The sequence below is a fragment of the Hemicordylus capensis genome, chromosome 6 (genome assembly GCF_027244095.1).
Source record: "Hemicordylus capensis ecotype Gifberg chromosome 6, rHemCap1.1.pri, whole genome shotgun sequence".
In the NCBI taxonomy this organism is placed as follows: Eukaryota; Metazoa; Chordata; class Lepidosauria; order Squamata; family Cordylidae; genus Hemicordylus; species Hemicordylus capensis.
In genome coordinates, this window is record NC_069662.1 from 143,818,259 (window position 1) to 143,845,794 (window position 27,536).

Sequence of the window (27,536 nt, forward strand, 5' to 3'; positions counted from 1 at the left end):
ATTGCAAATATATTATTTTGAAAATAAAATAAAATACAGATTTTACCTATGTGAAAATCAAGCAAGAACATCTAATTCTTGTTCATTATGTAAAAATGAGTTTGCCAGGAATGAAAAGTAAGTAGAAAATCAGCCCAGTACGGAATCATACAATTATTTTGATGCAGACAAAATGATTTAGGACACGAACTCGCTGTCTAAAGTAACTACAGCTTTATTTAAATTGATGCAACCTGGTTATATCATTTTGCTTCCAACATCCAGGTATTTGGGAGAAGAGCAAGGACAAACTGAAACATTAAACAAGGCAGGCGGATTTACACTGCCAATACAAAGTACTCCAACAACAAAAAACAAGCATTCTGCACGGAAAGCAGTAAATTAGATTTCAGACCAAGAAGCTGTAATTAAACAAGGATGAAACACACAAATAGGCTTAAAGGAATGTAAACCAATGTTCTGCATAAGGAAAGAAAAAGGTACAAGGTAACTTTAAAATCTGATGCACCTCTCTGTTGAAAAAGTTCAGAACCACTAACACAGCATTTCAGGAAATGAGGAAATGTTTTATCGCCATTTTTAGAAGACTTTTAAAACGATGCAGAATGCCTTATACCCAGGGTTCCCATATATTGTTGGATGGCAGCTCTCATAATTCCTAGCCACAATCGCTCTACCTTAAAGCCTTTGCTTCTTATATGGACCCTTTTTGAGGAGGCCTGTCACCACTGTTCTCCAATTAACAGTTAGGAAACTGAGTTTGACAAACAGTAATTTGATTAAGGCCACCCAGTGAATTCCTGATGGCCAAAGGATTTAAGCCCACTCTTTCGAGAGGAAGGATCAACACTGCCTCTTTGATAGTTCACCCACGGGTGTAACGTTTTGCGTTTTGATTTCGTCGTCTTCTGGGGAATGCTTCAGCCCATTGGGCATGTCTGTAAAAACACTGTTGCTATGGCTGCCTTGACATTACACGGCCCTGATCTTGTCTTCCTCCTCCCTCTTACTTCCTGCTTCCAGCATCTGTACCAGTCCCTCTGCATTTGCTGGCTACATAACTTTGCCTCTGCGTCAGGCTTCTGAGAAATGCCAAGTCTCTTGGACAATCACCCAGACACAACTGATTTCCTGACTCTGGTGTGCTGGAACCTGCCTCTTGTTCATCTCTTCTTAATGACCTGATCCTGCATCTCACCCTGCACTTATGCCCCATGCTTTATCCTGCACCAAACTGCTATACTTGGTCTAGTTCACAACAGAGCAAGCATCAGGGGACAAAGCATCTTGCTTTGGTGCTGGGAGCCTCACACCCAGTTCTACAGTCTCCTGTCTTGGCATTAACTTGAACTAGCCACTAGATGCAAAAGAACTTATGAAAGTATATGGACAAGAAACAAGTTGTTCAAGTAAGAACTAATCTGCCTTCTTTCCTTTCACTATCCCTACAACTGAATTAAATTTGGTCCAGATCAGTTAAGCACTTCACAAGTTAGCCCACTTGCACCTCAAACGTTCATGCATCCGCCATCTTGAATTAGGGTGGATAACATCATCACAAACTATGTGTTTGAGGTCTCCCTATGCGTCCCTACAACTGTACCAATTTTGGTCCAAATCTGTTCCCACTTGCATTTCAAACGTTCACATTTCTGCCATCTTGAAATATGTCCCCTGTAATTTGTTCTGAGGGTACAAGATAACATTGCAGCAGGAGACTGGTTGGAGGGAGGGAGAGAGGGAGGGATTGGGTGGCCTGGGCCCAATTGTCACGCAGTTCTTGCCAGCATGCTCAGCTGCCCGGCATGGTGCAGGTGCATCAATGGCGGTGGGCATCATTACAAACGATGCCATTATTGTAGAGTGTAGTGCACTAGGTGGGGCAGGGATTCCAAACCTGTGGTTCTTCAGATGTTGCTGAACTACAACTCCCATCATCCAGGGATAATGGGAGTTGTAGTTCAGCAACATCTGGAGTACCACAGGTTAGGAACCCCTAACTGGCTCTGTCAGTTAGAAGAAGTTAGTGCAGATAAGATGGTAGTATTAACAGGAGCAGCCCAAGGCACTGCGATGCCTGAGGTGAGGTACAAATGCTGCCTTGCCCCCATAGGCGTATCTAGGGAAAATAGCGCCTAGGGCAAGCACTGAAATTGCGCCCCGTCCAAATATCTGACACCCATCTTTCAGATAACTTTACCATAATATCAGCTCAAAAATACAAATCAAGCTCGTTAATCTTTTAATATTTCAAAAACTATTTAGCAGTGGACGTAGACAGACCAAAAAATTCTAGAAAACTACAAATTTCAGTATGCTGGGGCTCATGAAATACCCAAATACTATGTGGAGGTGTACTTGGAAAACTAAACAGAAGTGCCTGTCTAATTCTCTACTATGCATTGTAGCATTGCTATTACATAAGTTTTAAAAATAAATGGAGAATTTGACTTTTCCCAGATACTCTGAAAATAATTAAAGGATATGCAGAGTAAACTGTGTCACTGCTTGGAATAATTCTAGTATTTCAGAAAGACAGTTAAAATGAGAGAAAGAGAGCAAGAAACTCCCAGTGGCCTTAATACTAAGGATTTCACACTGATTCAAAGACAAACTCACCATTAATAGCCATATTATTAAAACATCACATTTAACTCACTTATCACCAGAAGGAAAGTCAGAGCAAATGAATACAATCCTCGCTCATAAGCTTCAGCTCAGTATTCACAAGCCCTGATTCTCTGTACATAGTGCCAAACTGAATATTTGTTGTATTGTTTTATGCCTGTTTTTATATGTTTTTATACTTTTAACATGATGTCTTTATTGTCTTTTTATTGTATGTTTTTAACTTTTGTAAACCGCCTTGGGGTTATCTTTTAAACGAAAGGCGGTATATAAATGCAAAAATAAAATAAAAATAAATAAATATATGTACAGTGAATTATATTATATTAAATTAATTTTTTTTACCTGTAGCCCCTTTGGGGGGCTTCCTAAAGACCATGGGGGTGTCCTGCAAGGGTTCCCCCTCCCCCTGCTGGCCTCTAGGACCTTCCAGGGACCATTTGAGTATGTGCAGTGGAATTTTTTAATTTTTTTTTTTAATTTTTAATTTTTAAATATATATATTTTTTTAAAATGGCCACTGAAAACAAAATAGCCACCGTGCATGCTCAAATGGCCTCTGTGAGGCCTGGCATGGCCCAGGGCCTCACAGAGGCCATTTGAGCATACACAGTGGCCATTTTGTTTTCAGCGGCCATTTTTTAAAAAATTCAATTTTAAAAAATGGCACGCCCCTTCAAGTGGCGCCTGGTGCACGTGCCCTGCCTGCCCCACCCTAAATACACCCCTGCTTGCCCCATACCTTGGTGGGGGCCAGTCCCCTTTCAATACTGACATTTGCATGCTTTGAAAATAGACACATGAAGCAGGCAGGAGGGGAGGTTGCCAACAGATTCCTATTCTCTCCTCATGTTCTTTGCAAGCTTTGCTAGGAATGCAAAGAAAGGCACGCCTTGCAAGGCTTGCAAGGATCAGATTGATCCCAAAGAGCAGCTCCAGTGGTAATGGTGAGGGGTATCTCTCCACGCTGCTGGTGCCCCAACAAGTACCAAGTGCCTCACTTCATCTCATAAAAGAAGCATCCCTGAATATTAACTCCTAAGCCCTGTGGAAGGCCACATTTCTTTTTAGAAAGAAGCAACGATCTGGTTGGGTGACTATCTTGAAAAAATACAGAGGTCTTGTCATTGGACAAGACTCCATGTTCTGGCATAATCTACAGGTGTTGGATCCCATGCTCAAATGGCATACAAGGAAGCAAACTACAAAGGCAGGAAGAAGCAACATCAGCGATGTAGCCCTTAGAAATTCATAACCAGAAAGTGTGGATTTGTTATGTATTCTCCAAAACTTCTTGTAATGCCAGAGACTGAAACCTGTCTGCTCAACTATAAGTCAGAGTCCAAACTATCCTGAAGAAACAGTAAGATGTAATTGACTGAGGCCCCAAAGATGTATGTTCCAGAGAAACTCACCAAGTTTCTGCCTATCATCGTGCAAATAATAGAAGACTTTTGGGAGGCCAGGAGAATGGAAATTGTCCTAGGATGACAACTGATATCTAACAGGATCTGCCTTTCAAACTCTAAGGAGTCAGATGGAAGAATTGTAGTTGAAAATGAAGAAGAGGGCCCTGGCAAAGCAGTGGTAATATTGCCAACAGTTGCCATATATTATCGATGAAAAGAGCCACCATATTGGGGAATCAGGGATGCCTGGGCCATGTGAATGCAATGAGGATAACGTTGCTCCCTGTTCTTCTTGCTTGTCTTAGAAATCAGTGGAAATGGGGGTAAGACATATAGGGTCAAGGAGGCCATGTATTTGCAGGGTATCCACCAGCAACTTAAGACTCTCTCTGGTTCAGCAGTCACCCTATCTAATCCACCACTCTTCAACTTAATCAGTCTGAGTGCTGAGCACCTCATCAGATAATTTACTATTGCATTCTTTTAATCAATATGATTGTTTTGCTGTACAATTGTGAAATAAATAATAAAATGGAGTTACTGTAACGAGTTTTTCTGCCTCTCTGAAGGCTGAGCAGGTCTGGAAAGCAAGTACCTCCTTGTCTGTTCAGGTATGCTTTCATGCTGAGGTCGGTGAGAACTAACATGCCTCTCCTAGTTAGTTTGGGAGCAAATGTATTGGGAGTTAAATTGGTTTCCTGAGAAATGGTAGTATTAACAGGAACAGCCCAAGGCACTACGATGCCTGGGAGTTATTCACACATGACTTCATGTCGCAGGGTAAATGTTGAGCGAATCCACTTCGAATTACCTTCACAGCACTGAGGTAAGCAGCCTCTGCTCTTGGGTTTTGTTTTGATGCAAGTTCACATCGCTTGCTTCCATGTTTTCCTTCTAGCCAATGTTGGGGGGGGGGAGATTACTAAAGAGCTATCTCTCCATTTCTAAAGAGAGTATCCCTCTTATCACGCTAATAATTCTACGTCAGTGCCTCTCCCTATTTGCACTGGCATTTTCAGAAAAAGTAGCTTAAAACCAACATTTTAACAACCTGGAAATACACCGAAATAAGCCAGAATTTGCAAGACTAAGCCTGATTTGTGTGTGGAGTGGGTCCAAAGATCTCAGAGGGACTTTGGGGTAGGTTTGGCTGGTGTGTGAACACACACACTCTCTTCTGAAGGAAATTCGGGGTAGAAGCCCTGTGTGTAAAGCCTCCTGAGGGGAGGAAAGAGGAAAAAGACTTTTCTCTCAGGCAAGAGACTTCTCTGTTTCTCTATAAGGAGAGGGGAACAGCCAACAAGAAAACTGTTTTATGCAGTCTCCTTGGCTTTTTCAACAGACTTGGGGTAGAGGGAGGGAATTCTGGGGAGAATTCATATAGAAGGCAACCTGGCGATTCGTGGAAGGATCCTGCTTTCCAAGAAGAGGCTTTTAGCCCAGCCTCTCCAGACCCCAGAAGTGGGACTTAAACCAATGCTGAATATCCTCTTTCCTATGAGGTAGGAATTGACTTGAAGAAACAAATTCTGATTCTTCTAGGCAGTTTTCTTTAAAACAAACACCCAAGAGTGCAATGTACTTATGCAACAAAAATATGGCACAATGCACTTTTACTAGGGACTAAGTTCCTTTGAAATCCTGCAAATAGTTGCACTACATGTCTGATTTTGTGCAGAGGTCTCGTTTCAGAGCCAGCATGAAAATTTTAACACATTTACTTTTGTTGGCATACAAATCCATATTCATCCATACTTAGCATTTTAGGCATTGTTGTGGTTATAGCTTCTTAACTTATATTAAGCGAAAATGTTGACATTATGAGGTCAGTACCAGAGTAAGGAAGGCCTAATAGAAATGGTTGATGGACCTGTTTATTTGTGGTTACCTAAGGTGATGCCACAGAAGATTGAATCCTGTTTTATGTGACATGATCTAATTTTATTCTTGATAATATCTTGAACAAGCAAATATTTGATTTAATATATTTAATAAAGCAGAGCTGAATGTTCGCAAGTTTGGGGAGGTTGTGTCAAAATTCAACTGAGAGAGTTGAGGGAGACACTTTTGTATTAAGCAATTAAAATTGAAAGTGTTTCTCTGCTTTTGTCCAAATCCTGGACTCTAATCATAATTGAGACACAACTCTGGCAAAAGCCTCCAAAGACTGATTTTTAAGTCTCCAAGCAAGACCACCTTAAGTGGCACAGAGGGGAAATGTTTGACTAACAAGCAGAAGATTGCCGGTCCGAATCCCTGCTGGTATGTTTCCCAGACCTATAATGGGCAGCAGCAGGGGCGTAACTATAATAGGGCAAGGGGAGACAGTTGTCTGGGGGCCCACTGCCTTGGGGGGCCCCCAGAGGCAAGTCACATGACTGACCCCCCCCAGCCGTGCACCCACCCGGGCTTCCTTCATTTGTATTCATCCTCCAAAATTGATGTGGGTGTTAAGACCTGGAGCTACCAGAACAGCATGTCTTTCTCTAGTACCATGAAATGACTTGCATCGTCCACAATTTACAAAACCTTTTAAAAATTAATTTAGGATGATGTCCTGCTTCAGTGACGGGGGGGCATTTTAAAATCTTATCTCTGGGCCCACTCCAACCTTGCTACACCCCTGGGCAGCAGCAATATAGGAAGATGCTGAAAGGCATCATCTCATACTGCACGGGAGGAGGCAATGGGAAACCTCTCCTGTATTCTACCAAAAGAAAACCACAGGTCTCTGTGGGCGCCAGGAGTTGAAATTGACTTGACGGCACACTTTACCTTTAAGGAACCATGTAGTTTCTGAGCAAGCTACCAAGACTTGTGAGCCATGCAATCCTGGGGCTTTTCTAGGCAACTTTGAAGAAGCTTCTGACCCAAATGAGCTAAAGCTTAGGCTAGGGGTTCTTATTTAGGTCTTCAGATGTTGTTGGGCTACAGCCCCCACCAACCTCAGCCACAATTGCCAAAGGGAGGTGCAACAACAGCTGGGTTCCCAAGTTTGAGAGCCCCTGGCTTAGGCAGAGTTTGTAAACCTTCCCTCAGTAATTGGTAATAGCCTCATAGTCCCATAACATGGAAGGTGTATAGGGAGCAGTAAGAACAGTTTTTAATGCAGAAAAGTTTTTCTTCAGCCTTTTGGAGCCGTTGCAATGAGCAAATGGTGGGTCCCCACATGAATGCATTGGTTCACAATGCTGGCATTTCCATGTGCAAGAAGCCTTGCGTGCTGGCGTTGGTGACCACATGGGGGCCACACACATGAATGCGGCCTTGCTTCTTGTTGACCAGGTCCAACTTGGTTGGCCGTGGTGGTCATAATTGGCTGTTGGGACTACTTAGCATGACTCTTGGGAAACACTGACCAAGCAACTAGTTCAGGGAGGCTGGTGGTTGGAGTCTCCAGGGAGCTTTACACACATAGCTTTTAGCCTGTATCCCCCCGGAATGGAGGGTATGAGTCCACATATCAGCTGGATTTACCTTGAAGTTCCTGTGAGCTATCAGGGGCCAGTACACACCCGGTTCTGCTTTTCCACGAATTACTGCTGCACATTCTAGCTTGGTTCGAATTATGCCCGGGGTACAAAAAGTCCTCTATTTGCGGCAGCCTTAAAAATAAAATAAACTCCGAGCTTTCTGTTATGGCCCGCCACTTATCCCGCGATGTGGAGGGGCCATTGCCAGTAATTAAACTTTTTCCAAAACTCGCACTAGTCACCATAGGAACATAGGCTTTACGTATACAGAAGTTGTTGGAAGATGCCTGGAAGCCGATGTAACCTGAGCCCTTTGTGCATGAGGCTGCATTTTCCTTCATCACAGAGAGAAAGCACTGATTTCTTCTTTAAACTTCCATGACCTCTTAAGTGGTGTGGGAAGGGCGGGGGGGGGTAACATTAGGTGATGAAGGCAATCACAAAGGCAAGTTCATTATAAAATTCAGCCAAGATTTGGGTCAGATTTGGCAGGTTTGGGTTAAACATTCTATTGTCTGATCTAGTTGCTTGGCAACCTGTCTTGCCGGTCTTCCATAACCAACCGTCAAACTAACAACAAAAAAGGTCGCTCACCTCCTCCTCTAGGATGTGATTGGTTGGAGAAAAAACCCAGAGCAAGCTGTGGGAACGCACACAGGAAAAGGGTTTGTAGGGATTGTGGAGAGGAGCTGACCCTATGTGAACGGTCCATTTAATCTCCTGAATTAAAAATCTGCAAATCTGCTGCAAAGCAGATTCGCTCTTCAGATACCCTCTTCAGACATGAAGCCATGTCTGAATAACTTCCCAGCTTCCCCTGCTTGTCTGGCTCTCCTGCCTGCTTCCTGGAATCCTGCTCAAGTTCTTTGCCTGCTTCTGACCTATGTGTCTAAAGAATTCAGCTGACCTGCCTATACTACCTGACCTGCTTGCCTACCTGTTTGCCGCTTCTGGAGAGAGGGATCCATTTCCACCACACTGTTGTCCTAGGGTTCCTGAATCAACATCTGCCTTGAGTTCTGGGATGTTATTCTGCAAAGACTTCTGAACTATTTGAATGAGCCTTGTGTTACGTTCTTGAGACTAGTCTGGCTGAGTTCCATCAGCATGCCCCTGACAGGGTACTATCACAATGTAATTCCAATGGCTTCCTAAAATACTATTCTAAGTAAGCCAATCTTGATCACACTGCAGAACTGATTACTTGTGTAATTTATATTGGAATACATTTGCATACTCCTTGATTATTGTTTAGGGCAGCTGCTTGTTTAAGCAAGAAGCCTTGATGACCAAGGAGATCATGTTAAAGATTGTCTGGCCAGGCAGGGTTAAATTTGCTTTACTGCCAAGATAACGGTTCTAAATGAGATCTCTCTTCCTCCATGTTAACAATCTTAATCTACAGCTAGCCATTTCTGTGCTCTAATAATTTGATATTGAATATTTCCAGGGTAAACAAGCACCAGACTTACTCAAAGACACATGTACACACCCTCAACATCTGTTTCTTATATCTATCATCCTTTTTGTTACGCCATGATATGCCAGGACTCTTGAGAAGTCTGACTGCATCTCCTGCCAACTGAGACCACATACACAAATGTAAACAGTGTTATACTGACTATATATATTGTGCTCCCTGGTAAGATTACAGGTTTCAAGTCTGGCAAAGCACAATCTCGTCTTTTTGAAAACCACAATTCAACTCTTTTAAACTTAAACAAAAAAAAAATTGTTACAAACTGCTTTGATAAACTGGATTGTAAATCAGGAACTCAAGCTCCATCTGGTTGGGTTCTTCTTTTTTAAAAAAGCTTATATTTTAGTGCATAAGACCTCACAATCCTAACACTGAAAGCTTGGCTTGAAGTGAAACAAAAGGCAGCAGAAAATCTAATAAAAACAGAATATAAAATTAATGGCAGTTGTGCAGGATAATTAACGAATACGTACACACCCAAACAAATACAGTAGGAAATGATTTTCCAGTGCTACATTCTAGTTAACTTAGGAAAAACTATTTATGATTGCGTAGCAGAACAGATTTTCTGCTGCATGGATAGGCAACAAAATTGTGTTGTAAAAGAAAACAGTCTCCTGTTAAAGTGCCTAATTTGTTGCCAGACAGTCTGAGGCTATTGTGTGATCCACCTGACCTTTATTACCTGCCCTTAAAACTCTGGGCATCAGTAGAAACAGACTGTTACTATGCTAAATACGACGGCACTTACACAGGAGAAAGTTTCCATGTTTTGATTTACGCCAATAAACAACTTGGACAAATCCCGACAGAGAAATGCTGCAGTCTGCCTATGAGGTGAGCCTCTTTTGCCATCCTTAATTTCTTTCCCCTGCCTTTCTTTGGAAACTCGCAATTTCAGATCAAGGGGAGGATACTTGGCAAGTTTTAAAGGCCTGCTGTTGTACAGCCCTCAAGGACATATTTTTGGGTGGCAAGGAGGCCTTCCTGGGGATGGAGAGGTCATCAGAAACCCCCCCTTCCCTGGTGCACCCGTGCACAGTTAACCTGGAAGTACTGTTAGCCTGATCCTCTTGCTGCACTGGCACTTCCTTGCTCTGTTGATAACAGTTGTCAGTGAGCTGATGGTAAGGGATGGACCTCTAAAATGGTGCCCCTCAAGTTCCCATTGTAAACTCTGCAATTACAAATAAGCTCATGAACTTTGATATTCTCCATTCACAAGTATAATTGATTTTAACTGGTTTACTTCCAGGCAAATATGCATGATCTTACAGTCTTAAAAGTTTAAAGGGTACCTTTTAGTTTCCCCCAGCTATTTGGGCCATGTGTAAAGGTTGCTAATATGGGCAGGGGTGGGGAGATGAAACGAGCAAATTGTAAACTGATTGCACATACCAGCCAGATTTGAAGGCATTTTCATGCTTCAGATGGCATGAGAACGGAACATTCATTTTCTTACAAGGGTACATACTGCAAGAAGCTCTGAACAACCAGGATCTCACCATTACATGTATGGAAAAATTTAACACCTTTTGCACACTTTCTTGTTCAGTTTTTGTGATACAACATGGCCAATATTTGTGTTGAGCAACTTTCTTTCCAGTTCTCCTGCTTTTTCGTCAAAAAAATTCATTTAGGTAAACTCTGGCATACACCAAATTGCCTGAAACTTACTTAGAAGTTGCTAAGTAGAATTTTTTTTTTTAAGTACAGTATAAGCAGCACGTTCCTGCTCAGAACTGCAAACCTGATTCTCTTTGCTGTCTAACAGACAGAAAACTCAGTGTAGTAAAAAGTATCCAAAGGAATCAGAATTGTAATTCTGAAGACTTGCCAGATTTGGAGCGGTCCTTTGCAAGCTATCAGCACCCTCCCTCCCAAACAAGGTGCACTTAATGAGACTGCAGTCTTAAGCAATAATCTATGTTGATTTTGGTCCTCTTCGTGACCACATTCCAGTACGAAGCTATCCATACTGGATTATAGGAGTGACTGGGTCTGAACAGCGGGGTATGCCTAAGGCTTTACAGCTGCCAATTTGAATTTATGACTGTTTGGATTTCTTTGCTAATTTATGATACTACCACTGTTAGGGTAATACCAAATCAACCTGTCAGGTTAATAAAAAATATTTCTATATCAAGTAGCTGATGACCTGCCATTCTTAGTGAGATATGTTGCGGAAATAACTCCACTCTATGCCTACCTTTCAACCTTAGGACTAATACTGTTCTCTGCTGCCACGTTTACAGTTCTGCACTAACTTGCCACTGGGTAACAGCCCGCCATAAACATAAATGCCCCCTTTTCCAAATGGAAATCACTGTACCACCTCTATGAATATCAAGCAATTTAGGAACTGGAGAAGGAGAAGATAACTATCTCCTTTCAATCTTGTTTGGATATAGGCAGAGAACTGAGCCACAACCTTGTGGGGTTTTTCTCCATATGAAAAAGAGTCCAAGCAAATGCTGACCTGAACATTTTATTGGAAGATTGCTCATGAAATTGAAACGTTGAGGTCTCAAGCTGTACATTATACAAGTCAAACATCAGTAACTCTCTTAATTAAATACCACGCCTCTTCAGTTTGCACTCCTGGTGTGCAATGTAGGGAGAGAGAGAAAAGACAAATTAATTTGGGATTTGTTTGCTTTCCATGTACAACTGCTAAAATATTCAGTTTAAATAGTACTTCAGGAAAGCATTTTCATAGTGCCAAGTATGCAGATGTAGCTTCTAAAAGCCTAGCCTAGAAAAATTTAGAAAACATGCTTCACCCTGAAGCACCTGGGAGTTCTTTACACAGCAGGCCTTACCGTGGGTTTTCTGTGAGGCTTTACTGCGAACTTGAAGCTGTCCCCAAAAAACTGACGCAAAAAGTAGATTTTTAAAGCCCAGACTTAAATCAGGCTATACTCTAACACGCAGTGCAAAACCCAAATAGTGTGTGAAGTGCTCCCCAATACTCGCAGGGACTTTGGGGTAAATCTGCCTGATATGTGAATGCACACCCTCCCATCTGGAGGAGATGCGGCTAAAGGGCTGTGTGAAAAATGCCCTGAAAACAGAAATTTATCATCCTGGTTTAGAAAGTTAGGATTCAGATATTATCAAGAAGGGGCCCTACATGCAGGAGGCCCCAGCTTCAGGCCCTGGCAGCTCCACTTGGAGGACCGAGGTCTCCAAGCTGGTGAGAATGTGGAGAGATGGTTCCTGTCTAACTCAGTATAAAGCAGCTTCACGTGTTCATCAGGCTGCAGTATTTCTAAACTTCGAAAATTACTAGTTTTTATCAGAATAGTAAATACAGTGATAATTGTGGGGTTTGGGGTTAATCCATTCCTTGATGCAGGCCAGCTTTTGAATGGGGCTTGAGGTATTCTAATCCTGGCGTAGAGGCTGGGCTAATAAACAGCCAGCAGCAAGAGCCCTGAAGGCAGACTGCACTTGCCTCTCTATACATTCTGGGGCTATTCTCATGATCAGCCAAAATCAGGCTAGGAGAGCCTAGCCCAATTTTGGCTGATCGTGTAAACCACCGGGCTCACAGGCAAGCCCGGTGGCTTTCAAGCAGCTAGCCCGCTTTTTTAGCCCTCCCCTTAGCCCGGGTCTGCAGAGTGAGCGGTCCGCAAACCTGGGCTTTCCAATTGTGAGTAGCCGCAGTGTGGCTCCGTGCCGCTGCTACTCAAAAGAAGACCCCCGGAGGGGAGGCGAAAAGCTGCCTCCTGGCTCCGTGGAGTCTGTCCAGTATGCCCTGCACACTCGCGCAGGGCATACTGGAGCTTCCGGGGGCCACGCAGCCCCCAAGCTCCCCAGCCCCCGCCGGCTCCGTCATGGAGCCGGCAATCATGTGGGCGGCCGATCCGGCCACCCAGGGCTCCTGCCGGGATTGTGTGCAGGGAGAGCGGGCTTAGCCCACTCTCCCCGCAAAAGCGGCAAAAGCAGGTCTCACTGATCGTGAGACCCGCCTCAATATCTACTTCATTAAACTGTTAATATTCCTGATTACACTCCACTGCCTTGTCCTTGCATCAGCTTCAGCAGAGGGAAGAAGAGAGTGGAAGGGAGTGTTCCATCTGCCCTGTGTCATCTTCTCCTGGAAGGCGGTGAGTAGCAGGGCGGAGGGAGACCAGCAGCAGCCCAGGTTCAGCGCACTGCTGCGGTCTTGGCCCCACCCCCTGCATCAGATTTGTCTGACGTCAGATGCAGGGGATGTAGCTTAGCTCGCAAACAGGGCTGGCCAGTGCCGTTGGAGCAGCACTCCCTGCCTTTTAAAGGTGAACCTGGCGCTGGTTTCACTCGCAAAATGGGCCGCAGGGCCTCATCTACAAGCAAAAGTAGAGTGAGTAGGTGAGTAGAGCTTGTGCTAAGTGCCAGCAGCCGACCCCCTGCTTTCCTGAGGCTCACTCTCTTTGAGAGCAACCTTGCTGCAGTTCTCTGTTGGTGGTGGTAGAGCTGCGGCCCCTAGGAGGAGGGCCCAGAGTGCTGACTCGGCAGTTTCTGCTGGGTCCTGCATCATTTCCTGGGCTAGCAGTATAAAACAACATGCTGCCCTGAGCTCGCCACCAAAGGGGCAACACCAAAAGGGGGTTGTCCTGTTGGGAGCCTCTTCAGGAACCCCAAGGGCAAGGGCTCCACACTGCTGACTGGGAGTCATTTTTTAGCTATTTAAATTATGTGCCTGAGTAAGGATGTGAACCTGGGGAGAGCTGGGGAGAGCATTAGAGTGATTACAGGTGGGGAAGGTATGTCTTGAGGTCTTTCTTACATCAGAAGAGGGGAAGAGTGGTTCAACATCTTATTCTTATCCCCTCTTCTGGTTGTTCCCAAAATGGGAGGGTTCCTGACTGCTTTACCAGCTTGTCCTTTGGCCTGATGGTGCTGCTGTTTAATGCCAGGTCAGTCCAGAATAAGATCTCTGTTATCCATGGTTCAATTGTGAAGGAATGGGTTGACCTGGTTTGTGATTAGTCTTTCCCAGCTTTGTCCGCCTGGATATTTAGTGCAGCATCAGCATAGGCTGGAGAAGGGTGGTCGCTGTAATTTGTAAAAGCTCTATTTTCCTCTCTAGGCTCTCTGTCCAAGTGAGTGCTGGTTCAGTGTGTTTGTACCTGGTGTTGGGATCTCGGGACAGAGTGGGGATTCTGCTAGTGTACCGCCCGCCCACCCCACTGCCCAGCTGTCTCCCTGCCTGAACTCACGGAGGTCGTTTCAGATTTGGTGTTGTGGACTTGCAAAATGACTTCTGGGTGATTTCAACATCCATGCTGAGGCTGCCTTGTATGGGGTGGCTCAGGACTTCATGGCTGCCACTACAACCATGGGCCTGTCCCAACATGTTGTTGGCCCAACACATGAATTAGGGCACACTCTAGATCTGGTCTTTTCAAATGGACAGGAGGATGGTGATCTGAAAGTGGGGGTATGTCATCTGTGCCCTTGTCATAGTCAGATCACTTCGTTCTGAGGTTTAGAGTCTTAGTGGCTACAACTCTGCAAGAGTGGGGGACCTATAAAAATGGTCCACCCGCGGAGACTGATGCACTCCGATGGATTCCTGAGGGCTCTGGGGGATTTTCCAGGTAGTATGACAAGCGCTCCTGTTGACGTTCTAGTTGCTCTCTGGAATGGAGAGGTGGCTCGGGCAGTTGACAAGATCACTTCCAAGTGCCCATTCCTGCAAAGCAGAGCCCATGCAGCACCTTGGTATACATCTGAGCTGAGGGTGATGAAGCAATATGGGAAGTGGCTGGAACATAAGTGGAGGTGAGTCTCAGGAACACAGATTAGAGCTCATTATCTGTGGCTCATTATCTGTGGCCTATTCTGTGGCAGTGATGGAACAGAAGAAATGCTTTTTTTCATCCACCATTGCATCCTCTCTATGTCACCCAGCGGGGCTCTTCTGGGTGGTGCGGGGCCTTTTAAAATCTGGCCCTGGGCAAGTTGCATTAGAACCCTTGGTAGCATGCTGTGATGCATTGGCACAAGACTTTGAGGGTAAAGCCACTCACACTCAAGATGAATTGGACACCATGGCTGATGCAGGATAATTGGGAGAGGTACCCAGAGTAAAACCTGGTCCAATTTTGCTGGAGGAGTTTCAATTATTGGTCCCTGAGGATGTGGACAAGGTGTTGTACTTTTTCACACAATGCATAATTCACTTGTGGAATTATCTGCCACAAGATGTGGTGACAGCCAACAACCTGGATGGCTTTAAGAAGGGTTTGGATAATTTCATGGAGGAGAGGTCTATCAACAGCTACTAGTCGGAGGGCTGGTGGCCACCTCCAGCCTCAAAGGCAGGATGCCTCTGAGTACCAGTTGCAGGGGAGTAACAGCAGGAGAGAAGGCATGCCATCAACTCCTGCCTGTGGCTTCCAGTGGCATCTGGTGGGCCAGTGTGTAAAACAGGATGCTGGACTAGATGGGCCTTGGGCCTGATCCAGCAGGCTATTCTTTATGTGTTCAGTTGAGTTTGGCCAACCACGTGCATGCTTGACCCTTGCCCATCATGGCTTATTAAATCTAGTAAGGAGGGAATTTTTAGCTGCGTCAAGCAAGTTCTAAATGTCTCATTGAGAGAGGGAGCAGTCCCAGTTTTATTGAAGCAAGCTATGGTTCAACCATTCCTAAAGAAACCCAGTTGGGACCCACTATAGGCCTGTGGCCAATATTCCCTTCCTGGGCAAGGTGCTTGAGAGTGTCGTGGCTGATCAGCTCCAGACACTCTTGGAAGAAACAGACTATCTAGAAGCATTTCAAATCAGGCTTCAAGCCCAGCTTTGGAACAGAAACTGCTTTGGTCACCATGTGGGATGACCTATGCAGAGAGAGAGGCAGAGGGATGCAACCCTGTTAATTCTCTTGGAGCTCTCAGTGGTTTTTGATACCATTGACCATGGTATCCTTTTGGATAGGCTGGCAAAGTTGGGTGTGGGAGGCACTGTTTGGAGGTGGTTCCGCTCCTACGTCAAGGCCCATTCTCAAAAGGTGGTGCTGGGGGACTACTGCTTAACCCCTTGGCAGTTATGCTATGGAGCTGTGCAAGGTTCCATTCTTTCCCCTATGCTGTTTAGCATCTGCATGAAGCCGCTGGGAGAGGTCATCCAGAGATTTGGCTTGAGGTGTCATCAATATTCAGAAGACACTCCATTGTATCTCTCCTTTTCATCCGATGCAGGTGAAGCAGTGATTGTCCTGAATCGGTGCTTGGATGCAGTAATGGACTGGATGAGGGTGAATAAGCGGAGACTCAGTCCAGACAAGACAGAAGTATTGTTGGTCAGTGGTTCTTCTGCCCTGGGGGAATGATGTTCAGCGTATTCTAGATGGGGCTGCACTCCCCCTGAAGGACCTGTTTGGGGGTGCTCATCGATCCAGCACTTAGAGGCTCAAGTGGCTTCTGTGGCTTGGAGCACCTTTTATTCGCTTCGGCTGATACACCAACTGCGACCTTACCTGGACAGAGATAGCTTGGCCACAGTGACTCATGTTCTGGTAACCTCTCGCTTAGATTACTGCAATACGTTGTACGTGTGGCTGCCTTTGAAAATGGTCTGGAAACTGCAGCTGGTACAAAATAGGGCTGCAACTGCTTTGTCAGCTGCACCGGCTCACAGTCCATTTCCAGGCCCAATTCAAAGTGCTGGTTTTAACTATTAAAGCCCTAAATGGCTTGGGACCAAGCTACCTGAAAGAGCACCTTGCCCCCATATGTCCCTACCCAAACCTTAAGATCTTCTTCGGAGGCCCTCCTCCAGGTGCACCTACCAAACAAGGTGAGGTGGGTAGCTACCAGGGAGAGTGCCTTTTCGGTGTTTGCACCCCGTTTATGGAATAGCCTACCCAGTGAGGTTCACCTGGCTTCATCACTTTGTTCTTTTAGTTGCCAGGGAGAGACCTTTTTGTTCACCCAGGCCTTTTAAATTTTGGTTTTCAGATTTGATCTGATTTTTAACTAATTTCAAAATGAGTTTTTAAGCTGTTTTGTATTGTATTCTGTATTTTCTTTTCTTCTTTTTTGTCTGTTACAATTTTATGTGTTATGTGTTTTTATTGTATGTTTTAATCCTCTGTTGTGAGCTGCCCAGAGAACAATTTGTTATGGGGTGGCCAATAAATAAAGCTTACTACTACTACTACTACTACATATTACATACCACAACTCTTTCCCTTGGAGTCTACAATAATCCCTCATTCTTAAGCATAACCTTTGAATAAAGTATGTCTCATACTGTCAGAAGAAAGACGTTGATAAACTGGAGTTTATCAAAGATGGTGAGGGGTCTAGAAACCAAGTCGTGTGAGGAATGGTTTATTTATTTATTTATTTATTTATTTAAAATATTTCTATACCACCCCAAACTTGCATCTTTGGGATGGTTGAAGGAGCTGGGGATGTTTAGTCTGGAGATGAAAAGGGGAGATCTGATAGTATGTATGTATGTATCTATGTATCTATGTATGTGATTTACATACCGCCCTTCCAAAAATGGCTCAGGGCAGTTTACATTTGAGTTGTCTTCAGATGTATGAACGGCTGTCACACAGAAGAAGGAGAAGACCTTGTCTCTGTTGCTGCTGAGAACAGACTAGAACCAACGGGTTGAAATTACAAGGAAGTGGATTTAGGTTCAACATTAGGAAGAGCTTCTTAACTGTAAAAGCTGTTCAACTGTCTTTCACTGGAGATTTTCAAACAGAGGTTTGATGGCCGTCTATTGGGGATGCTGATAGATGTTTCCTACGCTGAGCAGGCAATTGGACTAGAAGGTTTCCAAGGTCCCGTCCAACTCTAACATGCTATGATTCTATGGGAGGATTTACATGTAACAGTGGCAAGTTGTTTGGCAAGTAACATTCATCCAATATTTGTGATCAACATTAATTAATTAATTAATTAATTAATATTGATATACCACCCTTTGTCCTAAGATCCCAGTGTGGTTAACAACAAGATAAAAACAATTTAATTTAAAAAAAAACAGAACAAATGCAGCTGAAGTTTAAAAAGAGCAGCTTATTGGCCAAAAGCCTGAACAAAAAGGGCAGTCTTCACTTTCCTCCTAAAGACTGGGAGACAGGGAGCCGTGCGTGTCTCACCTGAAAGTGAGTTCCACAACCGGGGGCAATAACTGAAAAGGCCCTCTTCCGTGTGCTCAACAAACGGGTCGCAGCAGGTGTCAGCATGTGGAGCAGAATCCACCCAGCTAAACTAGTCAGGTGGGTAGATTTAGCTGGGAGCAGATGGTCCCTACGGTACCCAAGGCATTTTGGCCTACCTCATGTCTGTTCTATGTAATTTGGCTTAACAATGGTGGGCTGGAGTGGGTACTGAACATTCTCCACATGACACTTCTGGGTTTGCATGTCACGGTCATAGTGGCAGGAGTGGGAGCACGCACTCGCACAATGGGATTGGGGGCTCTTCTGTACTTACTTGCTGCCATTACGTGTGAACCAGCCCTATGAATTACTATTCTTCCTATTTAAAAAAGAGATTAACTTTATGCTCAGAAGAAGAAGAACAGGTGCCAAGATTCAAAGATAGATCTGTACAACGAAAATTCAAAGACCCATACAACCGGCTTGTGGCTTTGATGTTCCATTCCTCCAGCAGCACTTTCCTCTCCCTCCCACCATCCCACATGGTAAACCACTTTTGAAACTGAGGGAGGTTACAAAGCAGTTTGCGATATGGCACAGGGTGGGGTGTGAGTTGCTGTTCAAATAATTACAAAGTAAAAAATCCCCCTGGGCACAGCTGAAGTAGCTCTTTGGATTTCGGCCACATGTTCCAAGTAAAGGAGAAAATAAACATATATTTCACATCCACCCACGTCAGGCCATCACTGGTTTTTTTTTTGGTTTTTTAAAGAATATAAAAAAAGAAGCATAACTGAAGCCTTATTCACAGGTGACTATTTTGATTTTGTGCTAAACGTGCTAAACATCTGGTACACATGAACAGGACATGCTAACATGTGCACATCAATTTTTGAAAAAGAGGAACTTACATCATATTCTCAGGCTCTGTGGCACAGGATCCCACAGCTTTGGTAACATTGACTAGAAGAGCTTGATTGGTTCCAGTGAGTAAAGCAACCAGGGGTGGGATGCCACCACATCTCCGGATAATACTCCTATTGGCTTGTTCTTGGCAACATTCACCGAGAGCTCCAACCACATTCACAAGGACTTCTTCCGGCTGATCGGTTAGCAGGCCAACCAAAGCTTCTATAGCCTTGTACTCCCGGAACCTAAAAGGAAAACAGTAGGATGTCAACACTGATTTCATTAGACGAATAGCCCAGGCAATACAATCACAAATTGTGCTCAGATGCCTTGGAAATCCTAAAAATTGGGTTTCATTCTATTTATTTATTTATTTAACCTATTTTTATACCGCCCAAAACTTATGTCTCTGGGCAGTTTACTTGTCATGCTTTCTGAGGGCAAAACCACAATGCAATTCAAGTCTACAGCAATTTCTCCGTCATTGTTTCAGTTTAAACACCTGTGAATTGTAAAGTCCTGAGAAGATCCTGAGAATTTTAGGAGAAATTCCTTAGCCTCTTATTTCCAATTCTACTACTACAAATATTTATATACCGCTTTTCAACAAAAGTTCTCAAAGTGATTTACACAGGAAAATAAATAATACATAAATAAGATGACCCCCTGTCACAAAAAGGCTCCCAATCTAAAAAGCTTAAGGTAGATGCAAACAAAAACCACTGGAAGGATGCTGTGCTGGGGCCAGATGGAGCCAGTTGCTTCCACCCTGCTAAACATAAGAGAATCACTACTTTAAAGGTGTGTTTTTGCTCAGTTACCAGGGGTTGAGTAATTAATTAATTAGGAGCCACTGTAGTTAAACCAATCTAAAGCTGGGTTCTACATCCATTGGAGACATACCAAAAGATAGTTGCCATAATTATTTCAGACATACAACTGAAACACAGTCATTTCAAGCAATGACTTCTGAGGCCGGGTGAAGGGGCACTTCAGGCAGAAGACTGTGGGCCAGTTTTCAGAGGTGGCACAGCAGCCCACCTAGACACCCCCCATCCCCGCTGCTCACTGCTGTGGATGGCCTGCAAGTGGGGGGGGAAATGGTGCCATGCTGCTTTTCCTCTCCTCCAAATAGAGAAGGAGGGAAGGAAGGTGAAGAAATGTAAGAGGAGGAAATAATCAATTTTAATAAGGGGAGGGACATGAGGGGAAGTTTTTTGGAGTTCTGCTCTAGGCAGCAAAATGGCATGGCACAGCACTTTATATTCGTGAGGAGCAGCAACTTCTTTAACTTTTATTTAACTCACAAATCCAAAATAATCAAATGGGCCACACAGCTATGCCTTGGGAACTACCAGTTGGCCCATATCAGGGTCAGCCCTGATTGCATATGAATGGGAGATGTGATGTGTGAGCACTGTAAGATATTCCCCTCAGGGGATGGAGCCGCTCTGGGAAGAGCATCTAGGTTCCAAGTTCCCTCCCCGGCATCTCCAAGATAGGGCTGGGAGAGAGTCCTGTCTGCAACCTTGCAGAAGCTGCTGCCAGTCTGTGCAGACAATACTGAGCTAGATGGACAAATGGTATATGGCAGCTTCCTGTGTTCCTATGTTCCTATTAGGCTTCCAAGAGCATTAGCTGGACATTGGCTGAGTTTGTGTGGCTAATTTCAGAGGCAAATATTCATATTTATTTATCATATTTTTATACCGCCTGATATGTGCATCTCTAGGCGATGTACAACAAATATAAAACAGAATAAAACAACTAACACAATTTCATGGAATAAAAAGTTAAAATAATCTTATAGGATAACAGCAACTAAACAGTTTGAAATTAATTTCAGTTAAAAGTCTCAGAAAACAGGTGTGTCTTTAGGGTCTTCCTAAAAGCAAACAGAGAAAGAGATGCTCTTATTTTGACAGGGAGCATATTCCAAACATGAATGCCATATTAATGCTGTATGCATGCATGCAGCCAAGCAGCCAGCCAAAAAAGCATACATGCAACAGCTGCATGCCTGCTTCTGAAGTGCAGAGACCCGCACATGGTGAAGGGCTTCCTTACCCATGCCCCCTTCACCCAGAAGTGCTCTGTCAAAGTGCAAACATGTCCCTGAGGTTCAGGGAAATATTTCACATTGCACAAAATCCTTCCAGGGAAGGGGAGATTGCTGAAAGTTGCAAAAAAAAAAAAAAAAAACACCTCCCCAAAAACCAAAAACACACACACACACACACACACACACTACATGTGTAGGCATCTGCTGTTCAGAAGTAGACATACAGCTTCTTAATGCATGCTTTGGGGGCTGCAGACACAGTGTTAGTGTGGATGTCAGCCTCTGTGAACATGAATACATCACCACTGCATATACAGCATCTAAGTCAGTGACATTCTAATATAAAGCCATTCAATCTTGCTTGCTTGGATGATTATTTTTGTCATTAAATGATGCTAATGAATGTAAATATCTGAGAAATATACAATATTATCCATACTTTGTCACATTCTCTTTGCTGATTGAACATTTCCAGATTGCTCCAGTCACAGCTGCCAGAAGTTCTTTATTTCCAGTGTTTGCAAGTAAAGTAGCAAGAGGTTTCAGGCCCCCGTGCTGCCTAACCAGCTCACGCGTTTCCTGATCTTCAGCACACTACGTTAAAAAGAAGAAGTAGAAGTACAAGCATACATAGGAAAGGCCTATTAAACAGGTTCACATACATAACTATGATTTTTATTGGCTAAATTTAAAATCATAGGGTTTGCTTTCCTTTCATAATGCAGGTAATGAGAACAATCTCTTAAAATCAATGGGACCTGTGCACATTTAACTTGCTCTGTGTTGTGTTCCAGTCAAAAGCTCCACATGCACTCCAGTGTGCAAATGGAGCTCCGTGCAAGCAGGCTTTCCCATTGACTTCAGTGCTGCAGGTAGCTCTGCATACATAATGAATCTGCCTCCAACAATGAAGTCAGTGAGGAAGTCCTTACTCATGTAGGGATTTCACATGCACATGCCAAGCAGGTGGGTGCTCCAGAATCATTGATCGGACTGAATGCAGTTAAGTCAGTGGTGGAGGGAGGCCCATGTTCGGCCACAACCGTGGGCCCCTAGCCCCACCCCGCACACCTGATGTCAGACACGGGGACAGCTAGCCACACTCCCATGTCTGCTGTCAAGATGCGGGGGAGTGGTCTCCCTCCCAAACGTGGCCACGTGGCCTCGTTTACAAGGGAGTTCAGCCTGCGCTGCATTGTGGGAGCTCAGCCCGCATTGCCTTTAAAGGCAGGGGGAGCCATTGTGGCTGTGCTGTCAAAGCAGTGCGGGCCGATCTCCCTCCCAAACGGGGCTACGTGGCCTCATTTGGGAGGGAGATTGGCCCCACTGCATTGGCAGTGAGGCCAGGAAAGGCTCTCCCTGCCTTTAAAGCAGGGATCCTCAACGTTGGGCCCCCAGATGTTCTTGGACTTCAACTCCCATAATCCCCAGCCAAAGGCCACTGGGCCTGGGGATTATGGGAGTTGAAGTCCAAGAACGGACTTCACGGCCCAAGTTTGGGAGCGAAATAGTGCCCCCCGTGTCTGACATCAGATGTGGGGAGCGTGTCTGGGGCCATGAGACATGGCCCCTGGGGTGGTGGCCCGGGTTCTTTGAACCTGTTCACCCAATGGTGGCTCCACCCCAGGTTAAGTTCAGGATGACAAATTTATTTAAGATATATTAAGGCTTCTTTTCTACTTTTAAAAAAACATGCAAAGCAACACACAATAAAAAAAACAGTTAAAGCCACAAATACAAGAAAATTAGCAATGGCAGATTGCCACAGTACTAAAATTAGCAGCTGAAGTGGCCCTACAAGCAATAGTTTCCAAAAGCTTTGATAAAATGAAAAAGTCTTTGGCTAGCACCAGAAAGATAATCATGCCAGTGCCAGGTGAGACTCTCTGAGGCAAACATTCCACAGGTAGGGTGTCACAACCAAGAAGGATGTATCCTGGTCAGCACCTCTCCAAAGAGAGAGGCATCTGAAGCAAGCCCTCTGAAAAGGACTTCAGTGTATGGACAGGAAAATGTGGAAGCATACTGTATGTTCCTTCAGGTACCTGGGTCCTAAGCTGTGTCAGGCTTTAGGAGTCAGCACATCAGTGTCTTAGTGGTGATATTGCACCACAATAAGACTATAATCATTTTAGATGCCTTGTAAGGGCACTATCTTAAGACCTAAGGTTGAAATGTATACCACGGAGGTGTTCTAACCCTTATAGGTCCTTTTACTGTTGGTGAAGTAGTCACCTGTGTATAATTCAACATGAGCAGAGACTGTCCATGAGACTATGTTTATTTGTTTTATTTACTGTTATTTATACCGCCTTTCATTAAAACAATTTCAAGGTAGTTTACAAAACATTTAAATAATATAAAACTATAAAACAGTTACACAATAAAATATTAAATTGGAATATAAAAATACAAATCTAATTAAAAATTTAAAACACACACACAGTAAGACCATAAAATATAGAGCAGCAGCAAGAAAAATAAGACATATATAAAAGCCTCGGTAAAAAGCCAAGATTTCACTTGCTTTCCATAAACTGTGATGAAGACTGAGGAGCGGACGCCCACCGGGAGAGTATTCCAAAGTCTGGGGGCAATAACTGAGAAGGCCCTGTCCCACGTGCATGAAAGCCGAGCCTCCCTCCTAGTCGGCACGTGGAGCAGAGTCCCTCTCGGAAACTCTTGGGAGCAGGAGGTCCCTCAGATATCCAGGGCGCAAACCATTAAGGGCCTTAAAAATCAAAACCAACACCTTGAATTAGACATGGAAACAAACTGGCAGCCAATGTAGCTCTTTCAAAAGGAGTGTAATATGAAACCAGTGGGCAGCTCTGAATAAAACCCTAGCTGCCACATTTTGTAATAGTTGAAGTTTCCAAATATTCTTCAAGGGCAGCCCCACACAGAGTGTGTTACAATAATCCAGCTGTGATGTGACTAAGGCGTGGGTACCTGTGGCCAGATCTGCCTTCTTGAGAAAGGGATGCAGCTGGCACTGTTAAGCTAAGGACCCTTTCAGTCTCCTTGGTACAAGATGATGCAAATATTTGCCCTTCCTGGCTCACTCCCACATCATTGTCCTGCTTGTCCTACAATTTTCCAAAGCAAAGAGTATGCAGGCAACCTCTTCTAGCCTTGGAAGCTTTGCTTACCTTAAAGATAGCACTAGCACAATGCATCTGAAGCTCTTGTTTTTCACTGTTCAAGTTTTTTACAAGGTTCTCAATCATCTTCTCATTTTTGATTGCAAGTCTGTAACTTGGCTACAAATACAAATTAAATGTATCAAGCACCATCAGCAAACACTGTACATAAGACTGCTATGATAATTTCAACAACAAAGCACTAGAGCAGAACTTTGATAGGCCTAACTATGTTTATGAAGAAGTCTCAGATGGGCCGCTTCCTGGCTGGAGTACACAACGTGTATGCACACACAAGCTGGGTTCAGACCACATGCAAAACATGGCTGGTTTAGCTGTCTCTCCTCCAGCACCAAACTTGTCCAGAGAAAAAGTGGACAAGTGTGGTGCTGCAGGGAAGAGACAGTAGGAAAGAGAGAGAGAGAGCTCACTATGTCGGCACAGCAGCATAGCAGCCAGAAGAAGAGGTCAGCTGGTGAAGCGGCTGCTGCATGCACACTCTATGCTGCCTTGTCAGTGTGCAAGCAGCAGCAGAATGCCCCGGAAGGTGGGCTGGCAGCAATCAGAAAAAGGAACTTCACCTAGGTCAGTGAGAAGGAGGGCAGGCCGGCGAGGGGGACAGGAGCGGGGCTAGCAAGGGGGGAATTTGTGATGATGGGCAGTGGCAGCACACAGGAGGTGGGGCAGTAGGCAGCTTGGATGACATCTGCAGCAAGGGGCAGGGCTGGGTGCCCAAATTTGCCACCCCACAGCTCACCTACCACCCGAGGCTGTTGCCTGTTTGTGCCTCACACCAGAGCTGCCCCTGTGTCTGTGCGTCTGTGTAGGTCTGTACATGCATACATTGTATCCAGGCTGTCAGGGCACCCAATTTTGAACAAGATTAGTTTTATTCATTAATCTGTTGAAAATCTTACTGAGTAAACCTGAGGACAAACAGTAATTTGATAAGCTCACTGAAACTACTTTGAGAGATATTTGTCCATTGTCAATTATATTGCTCAGTTCACTCCTTTTCAAGCCTCAGAGCCCTTTCTCACAATCAGTGAGAAGGGCTTGAGGGTGGGTGGTGGGGAAGGCTGCTTAAACCTACCTTCCCCACAGATGACCGCTCCTCTGCTGCAGGGCACGATCCCCATGTGCTCAGACAATCCCCCGCTGACCCAGGCAGTGTGGAGGGTCAGGAGCCAGGACGTGTCATCCCGGCCCCCAGAAATCCCATAATGCAAGTGTGCGGTGCATTGTGGGTATCCCCACAGGGACGGGCAGGCACCCGTTACTGCTACAGCACTGGCTAAAAGCAGCCAGCTCTGCACACAATTTTTTAAAATGGGGCTAGACAGGCTTGCGGCCGTGGTGCTGCCAGTAGCCAGTCAGTTCTCACGGGTTCTCATGTGTAGCTAAGAGTGGGCTTGGCTGCCTTAGCCCTGTCTTGGCTGTGTGTGTGAACAGCCTCTCAGTGTACTTTTGGACCTCAGGTTCTGCATTTGTTTCCTACATAGTGACACAGCAGGCTCACCTCAGATGCACATTCTTGTAGAGTCCCTACCACAGGTATTAACATGTTTGAATGAGGCGATTTTAGTAACTGGGCCAGCAGGGGAATGCCTCCAGCCTTCCGTATGGCTTCTTTATTCCTGGCACTTCTGCTACAGCTCCAGAGGGCCAAAGCTCCACAACGTGCAACTTCAATCTCCTTTCCTTGAAGATTTGCTGATCCCATTGAGGGGCAGTCCAATAGCCCAACCTGATGGAAAACATGGGTGGTGACCATCAGCCATAAATGTGATGCTCTAGAGACTGTTTACAGATCCTGGAGCTACATTGTACATAAGGTGTTCCTCTGCCTATGCCTGCAACAGCTCAGGCGGATTGAAGGAAACACATGTTACTCCGACACTTCCACTGGCTGCCAATGACCTTCTGGGCCCCATTCAAGAAGCTGGTTGACGAGACCTTTCAAGCACTGTAAGGTGCATGAAGGAGGGGAACCTCCTTGCCACACAGAGAAAACAGTTCTCTATCACCAGGCATTTAATCCATGATGTGGAAACATTTTAATTCTTCTGATTGCTTTTATCTCTTCTTACTAGGTATTCATTGTGAGATTTTAATGCTGTTTTGTTAGCTGCCTGGAGTATATTTGCAGAAAGGCAGATATGTCTGATTTTAAAATATAAACAAAAAGTAGTTGGAAAGCCATTATACCTCTGAGAATCTCTCCACTCGTGTCAATGCCTACTGAGTTTTTTGGTGAGTGGTGGGGGAACCCTGTTGCACACTTCATCTGTCTGAGAAGTGCATTTAGAGACTGCCTTCTACATGTTTAGGCCAACTCTCTGGAATTCCCTAAGGAACTCTGCCTCTTTCCCCTTAAACGTGTGGGGAAAGATACATTCATTTCATCAGGCATTTGGCATTAGTTATTGTATTCTGATTTCCTGCTGTTAGTTTAAACTTTTTTTTTTAGTTTTTAAATTGTGCAACAGTTGCATCTTTGTTATATAGTTTTAAAAATATCTTTCTGAACTGCCTTGTGTGTGTGTGTGTGTGTGTGTGCGTGCGTGCGTGTGTGTGTACGTATATATATGAAAGGTAGGATATAAATTTTAATACAAATGAATACTATTCATTCAACAAAAGGATTTGACTGGTATGTGCAAAGGGAATGGAAGTATTCACATTAGTCACCCATTTCTGGATTAGAGCAACTGATTTATTAAGAAAACAAAATAATGGTTTAAGATCAAAACAGGTGGCTCTTGTTATCCACAGACTCCATATCTGTGGTTTGGCATATCTGTGATGGGGTCTTAGAGACCCAGTTTCATTATCCGTGGATAGAAAAATATGCGAAATTTGCCTATCCATGGTTTTGAGTGGCAGGAAATTAAGGGTGTGCATGAACTGAGGTCCGAGCACTGGTTCAGCGCCGGTTCGGGTGAGGTCCAAACTGGTTTGGCACCGTGGGGAGGGGAGTGGGGAGCTGGAGCTTTAAGAAAGAGGAGAGCACGTCCTTACCTGCAGGCCACCGCATCATGCCGCTGCCTGCTGGGGAGGCGCTTGTCCCATGTACCTGTGCATGGTGCCAGCACACATATGGTATCCGTGCATGCGCAGGCACCTGCTGACCATGCTGACCACGCAACACCATGCTGACCATGCAAATGGCACCTGTGCATGTGCATGCTGGTGCCACATGTGGGTACTTGAGACGAGTGCTGCCCCAGAAGGAAGCTACATGGGGCAGCAGAGAGCAGGTAAGGACCTGCTCTCTTCTTTCTTAAAGTTCCCACCCCCTGCTCACCTTCCCGT

At 44.6% G+C, this 27,536-nt stretch overlaps 1 protein-coding gene across 10 annotated transcripts in view; it reads right to left on the minus strand.

The window, feature by feature from the left end:
* ODAD2 (outer dynein arm docking complex subunit 2) overlaps nucleotides 1–27,536 on the minus strand; it is a 139,540-nt gene that overhangs the window by 46,506 nt on the left and 65,498 nt on the right. For 9 of the 10 annotated variants that reach the window (XM_053264152.1, XM_053264150.1, XM_053264151.1 and 6 more), the window contains 4 exons: nucleotides 25,741–25,968; nucleotides 24,231–24,341; nucleotides 21,518–21,672; nucleotides 19,019–19,261 (listed from right to left, as the gene is read on the minus strand). In XM_053264152.1, coding sequence (XP_053120127.1) covers nucleotides 19,019–19,261; nucleotides 21,518–21,672; nucleotides 24,231–24,341; nucleotides 25,741–25,968 — 737 coding nt within the window. The remainder of the gene's footprint in view (nucleotides 1–19,018; nucleotides 19,262–21,517; nucleotides 21,673–24,230; nucleotides 24,342–25,740; nucleotides 25,969–27,536) is intronic. The other variant, XM_053264155.1, reaches the window with a different exon arrangement.